This window comes from Loxodonta africana, chromosome X (assembly GCF_030014295.1).
Source record: "Loxodonta africana isolate mLoxAfr1 chromosome X, mLoxAfr1.hap2, whole genome shotgun sequence".
Classification (NCBI taxonomy): Eukaryota; Metazoa; Chordata; class Mammalia; order Proboscidea; family Elephantidae; genus Loxodonta; species Loxodonta africana.
In genome coordinates this window covers 52,286,027-52,295,777 of record NC_087369.1, presented here as the reverse complement: position 1 = coordinate 52,295,777, position 9,751 = coordinate 52,286,027, and the positions used below count along the sequence as shown (strand labels likewise).

Genomic DNA, 9,751 nt, shown 5'->3' with positions numbered 1-9,751 from the left:
CAGCTTCATGAGCATGGAACCAGTGCAGCCACACAGGGCTCCATGATTAGAAAGGTCCCATGCTTGGTCTAATGTTCTGCTGTTACTATCTTGAAATTCTTAATTTTCTTTTGAACAAAGGGCCTTGTATTCTCATTATGCACATACTTTTCCCACAAATTGTATAGCCTGTCCTGCCCAAAACTTTAGGGAAAGGTCAGCAACTTGAGGTTGCTGAAGAAGTCTGTGCTGGGAACCGTATTTTGTTATGTGTCACATTAGTAAAGAAGAAGTACAAACGGTAAAATCAGATTGTGTGTACCTTAATGTGCCCTCCAGCTATAGACTTGAGATGGTGATTCTGACATTATTTCCACAGACAGATGGTAAATCCAAGGGTAACTGGCTCAATCTGCCTGCATATATATATTGATCCTAGAGAAAACTTGTCTTATTTGAGGCTAAAGAAAATAACCACAGAACTAGAGGAAGAAGAGCACAGTATCCAGAAAAATCAGAGAACAAGAGAACTGTTCTTCACCAGGATCCAGGAGAAAATTTTGAAACCTGTTCACATCCTCAGGCTTCTGTAAAAAATGAAGGAAATGTAGGACTGAGATGAAAATTCAACAGGGTGAGATGAAAAGGGAAGAAAGAGTAAGGGAATCAGCAAGTACTCCAAAAAAGCAGAAACAAAATTAAAGTACACGTTGGAGACAGTAAAGAGCAAAATTCATACGGCAGAAAATGGAATTCCATGTCAAGAATAAAGCCCATGCTAAGAAATTAAATGAAGTGTGAAAAGAGAAAGAGATAGAAACAATGAGAGCAAAGAAGATGGTAGCTGTGGAGAAAGAAAAGTGGAGAAACTGGAGAACCAACATAAGGATAAGTTGTGTTCCTAAAAGAGAAACAAAGGCAAAAGGAACAGAGGTAATAAAAATAACACAGAACAGAAACATTTTCCTCTGCTGAAGAATAGATTGAAAAGAGCCCATCATGTTCTAGTTAAAGTCAGTAAAAGGAGACACATAACTGGACACATCCTGGCAAAATTTTTAAGCTACAATATTAAAAATTCTATAGTAACTCAGACAAAATAAATGAAATCAGATTGCCCAGATAAAAACAAAACTCAGTCTGTCCTTACACTTCTCCATTACAGTATTAAATTCTGGACTACAGTGGAGCAATATCTAGAGTTTTAGAAAGCAAAATTTATGACCCCAATATATAATATATGTCTGAGTTGCCTTTCTAGTGTAGATGTCAGAAAAACACTCTCTGCTATTCAAGGAATCATAAAATATAACACTTTCTTGAAAAAAATTGGTTTATGATTGTAATGATGGTCTAGTCGTAGTAGGTGGCATCAGAACCTGTCTAACTCCAGGGGAGATAATGACCAGGACCAGCCCAAAGCTGATTCCAATGATGTGAGGTCAGACATACCTCTACTCTCCAACCTTTTTACCAATTCTGACGCCAGTGTCCCTCCCTCAGCACTCTTTACTTCTCTTCTGGGTTCAATAATCTGTTGCAATGGTCACGTAGAACTCACAGGCTAGTTAAGTGGTTTATTAAGGAAGTGATAAGGCACAACTTGGGATCAGGATCAATAGGCTACAACTCAGGATCAGGGTCAGAAAGCATGTACACAAAGTCTCCCTTCTTCAGTGCAGGACAGCTCTCTCAGCTCCTCTTGGCAGGACAGGCTCCTCTTGGCCCCCTCAGGATAGGCTCCTTTCTGCGTCAGGGCCCCTTTTGGACCTGACACCACCCTTGACTGTTGTTACAGCTCTTTTAGGATGTTCCTTGCCTCCTCTCTCATTTCTCTAATAGAGTTCTCACAAATTGATAAGAAAAACTACTAATTACTTAACAAAAATTTATATGAGCAGCTAATTCATAGAAAGAAAAATACAAATGGCTCTTAAAGGGATAAAAAGTTGCTAGCATTTATTCATAATAAGACATGCAAATAAAAAGTAAACAGATAGTATTTTTTGTTGGTCAGAATGGTAAAAATACAAAGTATGATAATACATCGTGCTGTTGAGTCTGTGGGAAAACAGGCAATTTCATACATTACTGGTAGGGTTTGACAATATTCATGGGAGTCAATATGTCAATGTTTGTCAAATTTTAAAATTATGAAATTAATTTCACTATTTCTATTTCTAGTAACATTCTGTGGATATACTTGCAGGTATAAAATAATTTGTGTATAAAAATTAACTATAAATTTATTTTATTGCAGTATTATTTATAATAGCAAAATTCTGTCAATATCCTAATGTTCATCAATAAGGGACAAGTTAAAGGAATTATGGTACTTCCATATAATGGAATACCATAAATTTGTAAAAAAGATCAAGAATTTTTTTTTTTACTGTCTAATCTCTAATAAAAATAAATATTACTAAATAAAAAAAGCAAGATAGGGAACAGTGTGTGAAGTATGCTGCCATTTGCCAAAAATTTGAAACAATACAAATATATGTATGTAATTCCTTGTATATACATAAAATAATATCTTGGAAGCAGACAGGAGAAACTAGTAATACTGGCTGCCTTTGGGGAGGGGAAATGGTTGGCTAGAGACCAGAGGTGAAAAGAAGACTTTTCACTTATATATCCTTTGAATTTTGAACCATGAGTATATTACCTATTCAAATATTAAAAATTTTTAAATAATAAAATCTGATAGAACAAACTTTTGCGAAGGGTAAGACAGTACACAATACTGAGGAAGCCAGCACAATTTGTCCAAGGCAAGGTCATGGAAGCTACATAGGCACATCCGAACTCCCTGAGGGACTGAATTACTGGGCTGAGGGCTATGGGGACCATGGTCTCAGGGAACATCTAGCTCAATTGGTATAACACGTTTTATAAAGAAAATATTCTACATTCTACTTTGGCGAGTAGGGTCTGGGGTCTTAAAAGCCTGTAAGCAGCCATCTAAGATACTCCACTTGTCTCTCCCTATCTGGAGCAAGAGAGAATGAAGAAAACCAAAGACACAAAGGAAAGATTAGTCCAAAAGACTAATGGAGCAAAACTACCACAGCCTCTGCCAGACTGAGTCCAGCACAACTAGATGGTGTCTGGCTACTACCACCAACTGCTCTGACAGGGATCATAATAGAGGGTTCTGGACAGAGCTGGAGAAAAATGTAGAGCAAAATTCTAAGTCACACAAAAAAGACCAGACTTACTGGTCTGATAGAGACTAGAAAAACCCAGAGAGCATGGCCTCCAGACACCCTTTTAACTAAGTGCTAGCACAACAGCCCAGGGGCATGAATGAGAAGGCATGAAGGGACAGGAAAGCTGGCAATAGGGAACCCAGGGTCGAGAATGGGAGAGTGTTGACATGTCATGGGGTTGGCAACCAATGTCACAAAACAATATGTGTGTTAATTGTTTAATCAGAAACTAGTCTGCTCTGTAAACCTTCATCTAAAGTACAAAAAAAAAAAAATTAAACGAAAATGTAATAGAACATTATAAACTTAGAATCTTACCAATAGAGATCACCTCTGTTTCACCTCTCAAGCAACAACTAACAAGAAAATCTCAATTCTGTAAAGGAAATATTATACAGGCCACATTATTTGACTGTAATGCAATAAAGCTAGAAATTAATATAAAACCTCCCTACCCCAAGCACAGGTTTCTATCCTGCCTAAACTTGGAGCCTCAAGAGTTAAATCAGTCAAATGAATCACAGAGGGCTTCTAACTTTGTCAAGTCCCATGCTTTATTCCCTTACCATAGAACCTGTTGAGGAGAGAGGCTAACTGTGAGTCCAGTTTCCGACACTCTTAAAAGCTTTATTTCAGAAAGTCTTATTAAACACACTTTTGGACACAACTATGTAACCGAGACCTTGATCCATCTCTTTGGATGGAGAGGACCCGGCAGGGAGCCTGGGCCAAGCACCAAAACATTGCCATAAAATTCATGTTTTCATTGCGTCTTCTTTCCTTATCAGGCAGCTCCCAAAAAGTGATCAAGTGGTTACCGCCCCACCTTCCCACATCTCATTAATAGGAGAATGGTGAAAGCGTACAGGAAGACGAAACAGAAAGAGCTGGGTTTGGGCTCTCAAGTACCCATAGCCCTTTTATTGAATATATTTACCTCAACAGTATAGATCAGACTGGATGATCATGTGATGTCACATGTGTCTCAGTGGTAACATAAGAGATATAGTGCTAAATCCCTTAGCAGGCAAAAGCTATTTGAAAAAATTGAATTACAATGAAATGAATTTGTGTGTGTGTTTTACTACATGATTTTCTAATATCATAAGCCTTTGAAGTTAAGCTATATGAACACCAGAAATATGGTTAATGCTTAACTGATCAAATTTCAAACATTCTGGGTAGATGATCTTTTATTTAAAAGTTTATATATGTGTGAACATATACAATGTATATTCTATTTTTGCCCTTTCAGTCCTCTAATGCCTGATTAAACAATTACTTATGTAAAATTTTCTCTGATAAAATAATAAATGAATTTTCTGTTTTCCTGATTAGAGTTTGACTGATACACAAGAAAATGCTAATTTCAGTCAAAATCCTAGTGGTATTTTTATAAAATCTGCCACAACTATTAAAAAAGGTTTATTCAGGAGAGAAAAAGAAAGAATCTAACAACAACAAAAAACAAAACAAACAAAAACCCTCTGAAAAAGAAGCATATTGGAGGGAGTGTCATTTTTCTACCAAATAATAAAGCCTATCATGAAGTTGCTGCACCAGTTTGATCACTGAGATACTGGCACAAGAAAATATAGACCATGTGTTATGGATTGAATTGTGTCCCCCAAAAATGTGTATCAAATTGGCTAGGCCATGATTCCCAGTATTATGTGGTTGTCCACCATTTTGTGATCTGATGTGATTATCCTATGTGTTGTAAATCCTAACCTCTATGATGTTAATGAGGCAGGATTAGACCCAGTTATGTTAATGAGGCAGGACTCAATCTATAGGATTAGGTTGTATCTTGAGTCAATCTCTTTTGAGTTATAAAAAAGAGAATTGAGCAGAGAGGAAAGGGACCTCATACCACCAAGAAAGAAGAGCCAGGAGCAGAGCTTGTCCTTTGGACCTGGGATCTCTGTACTGAGAAGTTCCTCAACCCAAGGAAAGATTGATGACAAGGACCTTCCCCCAGAGGTGACAGAGAGAGAAAGCCTTCCCCTGGAGCTGGCACCAAGTTCGGACTTCTAGCCTCCTAGACTGTGAGAGAATAAATTTGTTTGTTAAAGCCATCCACTTGTGGTATTTCTGTTGTAACAGCACTAGATAACTAAGACACCATGTAACAAGCAGAAATGAATAAAAATAGATATAAGTATTTATGGTGATGTAACATCTCAAAAAATTTTTTTAAAAAATTAAAAAACTCAATTTATATATCAAAATTCATTTGAGATAGATTAAAGATTTAGTTGTCCTGCAATGTAATAATCGTTGATGGAGGCAAGGATCATTACTAGATACTAATACTATTGGCTCACATTTATAACACCTTTATTCACAATTGCCCCAAACTGTAAACAATTCAAAATTCCTTCAGTGTTTGTAAAACAAACCATGGTACAACCACACAATGGAATACTACTCAGCCATAAAAAGCAACAACATGGCTGAATCTCAAAGACATTATGCTGAGTAAAAGAAATCAGTCACCGGAGGTTACATCTTGTATGATTTCCTTTGTGTGACATTTTGGAAAAGGCAAATCTAAAGGGACTGAAAACAGATCAGTGTTTGCCAGAGATTGGGGTGGGACAAGGGTTTGACTACAAAGGAGAAGTGTGAGGGAATTTGGGGGAGATGATAGAACTGCTTTGTGTCCTGATTGTGGTGGTGGTTACACAGATCTATACATGTATTAAAATTCATAGAACTGTATCTCCGAAAAGAGTTAATTTTATGGTGTTATTTTAGAATTTTTTTTAAATGAGAATATTTACATATATGTATGTACACCCAAATAAATTTTTTTAAAAAATGCTTTAAAAGAAATTTTCTATCTTGGTTTGTGCCAGAAACACTCTTTTTGGGGCCTGTGTCATATCAGTCCTTGTGCTTTGTGGGCCTGTTTTTCCATCTGCAAAATGAAAGGATCGGTCTTAGAGCAGTGATTTTCATTATCTCCACCCCCAATTGCTCCCCTGGGCACTCCCTTTGTGAAAATGGGGTGGGGTAGTTTGGAGAGAAAGACCATTCGAGCTCCACTGGGTTCTGGATCCACAGCTCTTCATCAACTGAAACGATTGTGCTTTGGTTTGTCTTATATACTGTTTGTCTGAAAACCTCTGGATTAGAATAGTTAATCTCAAACCAGATTCCCACATCCCAGTTTGAGTTTGAACAATCCTAAATTCCAGGGCCTACTTGTGGGGGCCCTTCATTTGTACCTTTGGCAAGTATCCCCATGGATTCCCGTAGTTAGCCAGACCAGGGCACTGACTCTAATGATCAGTGATTCTAAACAAGGGACTTTGGGAGGAGCTGGAAGTGTGCTCCTTGCTTCATGAGCCCTTGGTTAAACATGGATTAAACACAATGGGAACTCTGAAAAGACTTCTAAATCTAGGCCTTTTCTGAGGTAGCGTCTGAAAAGACCTTAAACCATTTTTTTTTAACACATAGGATGATTTTTTTCAAGAGCACTTTGTAAATAATAAAGGGCTGTGCATAGAGACGAAAATGCTGTTATAAGAATGAGTGTGCTGACCCCTGACCAGCAGGGCCAAAGGATATCATTAATAACATAGCTACTGTTTATACTAAGCATGCACCATGTGCCAGGCTAATTAATCGTTTAATCCTCGCTACCACCCTGGAGAGAAGAGCTGTTATTACTTTTGACAGATGAGGAAACTGAGGCTCTGAGAGGCCCCAGGTTACATGCGGAGGAGGTGATAGAGGTGATGGGGCTGGGTGTTAGCCTTCGGAGCCAAGGCCAAACAGAGGAACCCCTGAGGCCTGGCTTCAGGACAGCTCTCTCTCAGCATGCACCCTGGAGAAGGGGACTAATGCCTCCTTTCATCAAAGGCTGGTGAGGGATCACAGAAGGCACCTTGAGACCTTGCTATCTGGAACAGCACTGGAAAAAAATTTTATAGTGGAATGCTTTCTTTAAAAGCAACTCAGAAACCCAATCTAGAGAATCCGAGTTGGGTGGCTGTGGTTGAGGGTGGGGATAGAGGTGGTCTGAGGCACCCCCAGGGCTCCTGGAGCACTGCTTGAAGGCCGCTTATCCGGTAAGTTGGCACTTACTCCAATAAGCACAAGAGGTGCCATGATGCCTAAGGCTCGGGCTTTGGAATCCAAAGAACTAGCTGTGATTCTGGGGAGCTCACTCATGGGTCAGTGGGCCTGGGGGAGGAGGGCTGCAGGATTCCAGGCTCCTCACATGTTGGGCCTGCTGGCAGGTCCATCAGAGCTGGGCATCACCTTTCCCACCCTCCTCTCTGGCCAGGCTTCAGCAGCCATGACCTTCCACTCACACAGAAACATTTTCACCATCTTACATTTAATGAATTTTATTTTTTATAGATAACAATTAATTAGATTAAAAACTGCTGCAGGCTTCCCTCCCTTTTTCTTGCCCTTATAAAAAGCATCTGTTTTTCTCCATGAACAACAGTAGAACGTTCAAATTCATCCTGGCCGGGATGTCACAGTCACATCATCAAAAAGGCCTCCTTCTCGTAGACATCAGGGATCATACCCATCGACGAGTTGATCATCTGTACGCTGTTGTTACTAAACAGCTTGAACTCATATTGGATCAGTTGTTCCCAGAAGCCGTTGTTGGGCCGGATGATGGGTCGGCATGACTTGGTCCAGGCGTGAGCATCTTGCAGCGACATGCCGTGGTACTTCATGAGGTAGGCCAGACAGAGGGCGGCGGAGCGGCTCACTCCAGCGACGCAGTGCAGCAACGTGCAGCCATGTCTCATCTCCACGCCGTGGATGTGGTCAGCTATGGGGTCAAAGAAGTCGAAGAGCCTTGCACTGGGTGTGTCGGTCACAGGGACGCGCACATACTGGATGTTTCCGAAGAAGGTGTTTACCACTTCCACCGACGCGTTGATGACTGTGGTGATGTTGTTGCTGGTCAGCAACAGCCTGTTGTTGGCAGCCGTACCATTACTGATAAACAGGCTGGTGGTGATCCGAGACAGGCCATGGACCGAAGGATGATGTAAATGAGGCGGTAGGGGACGCTGAGGCTCTGTCATCACCGCGGCGGATCCTCGGTCTCTTTTGGCAGGCAGATCGGTTGGGGCCCCACCCTGGCAGGCAGGCTGGTTTGTTCACCAAGCAGCCGCACCGCGAAGTATCTAGCGGGGGTCTGGAGGAGGGAGGACCAACGGTCACGACCGGGCGTCACAATCCCCGACGCCCGGCGCTCTGGTTTCCATGGCAATGGCCGCTTGCGGGGAGCGGGGAGCCTTGTGAGCCACCGTGCTGTGCAGGGTCTTTGAGAAACCCCGGGCCTCTTTTCTTTTTGTCTTTCATCACAATAGTTTATTTTCCAAACACTAATTCTCATTTTTCTTGACTTTTTAAAATGTTCTTTTACAAGATATGTCTTTTATGCTTCAACTGTTGGGCCACACAGAACAGTCTCTTAATGTTTCCATTTCATTGGTGTTGAAGAACAGGGTTTTACACTTTTTTCTTTTTGCGAATAGCTGTATCATATTGTATGCTAGGAAACAGCGTTTCCTTATGTGATATGCTAATCTCTATAAAACTGCAACGAGATATGGGTTTCACTGGGCTTAGTGGGCTGGCTTGATACTTCTTTGTTGATTGTAACCATAGACTTATGCTCCTTCTTAGAAACACATCACGGCTGGCTATAAGGGATATAACTGATATACAGCCCCTTATCTATTGTGAAGTTGCCCTGTGGTGAACAGTTGTGACTAATTTATTTGTGTCACAGTCCATTTGTAGATTTCAGCCCAAATGATTTATCACTTGATTCTACTTTATTAGCTGAAAGAACTGCACAAATTATCTTATGTGTACTTTCTTTGGTAAGAATGCCCACATGCTTTGTAAACTACTATTCACCTTGTCCACCACCGGTGGTTTCTTCCCAGTAATATTAAAAATTTTGAAAAAAGTCCATGCTACATCATAAGTGTGCCAAAAAAATTTTTTTTAAAGATGTTACCTGGTATTTGCATTTTTCCTCTCAGCTAAGATTTTTGTAGAATTTGGCTGAAAATTCAAAGGAACTATAAAACTAACATTGTTTCACAGAATAGCCAAGACACTTCACCCTCATTCCATAATCATTTTGGTTTGTGTGCCAAGGTGTGCTGTGACTATGAACAAAGATGAAATAAATGCCAACCTGTTTATGAATGGTCAAGGAAATGATAACCTCAAAACACAACACACTTTTTCTCAGTTGTAATCATCAGGTTGGAAACCCTGGTGGCATAGTGGTTAAGAGCTATGGCTGCTACCCAAAAGGTTGGCAGTTCGAATCCACCAGGTACTCCTTGGAAACTATGGGGCAGTTCTACTCTGCCCTATAGGGTTGCTATGAGTCAGAATCGACTCAGTGGCAACGGGTTAGGGTTTTTTTGGTTTAATAATCAGGTTATTTTGCATTAGTTAAATTGTTAGTCCCCACAAATCCATCTGGAAGAAAACAGAGCACAATAAATATGAAAACTGCTTCTTAGAAATTGAAAATTAGCTCAGTTGGGCTA

The 9,751-nt window shown here is 40.2% G+C and overlaps 1 protein-coding gene across 1 annotated transcript; it reads right to left on the bottom strand.

Moving 5' to 3' along the window:
- Positions 1-7,696: 7,696 nt before the first annotated feature.
- Positions 7,697-8,292, bottom strand: DUSP21 (dual specificity phosphatase 21). The gene has a single exon (XM_003418013.3). The coding sequence runs from the start codon at positions 8,255-8,257 to the stop codon at positions 7,697-7,699; it is 561 nt and encodes a 186-aa protein (XP_003418061.1). The 5' UTR covers positions 8,258-8,292.
- Positions 8,293-9,751: the final 1,459 nt, after the last annotated feature.

Bases quoted from the DNA above. Each gene is read 5' to 3' on its own strand.
- DUSP21 (XM_003418013.3), bottom strand. From the start codon at position 8,257: ATGACAGAGCCTCAGCGTCCCCTACCGCCTCATTTACATCATCCTTCG.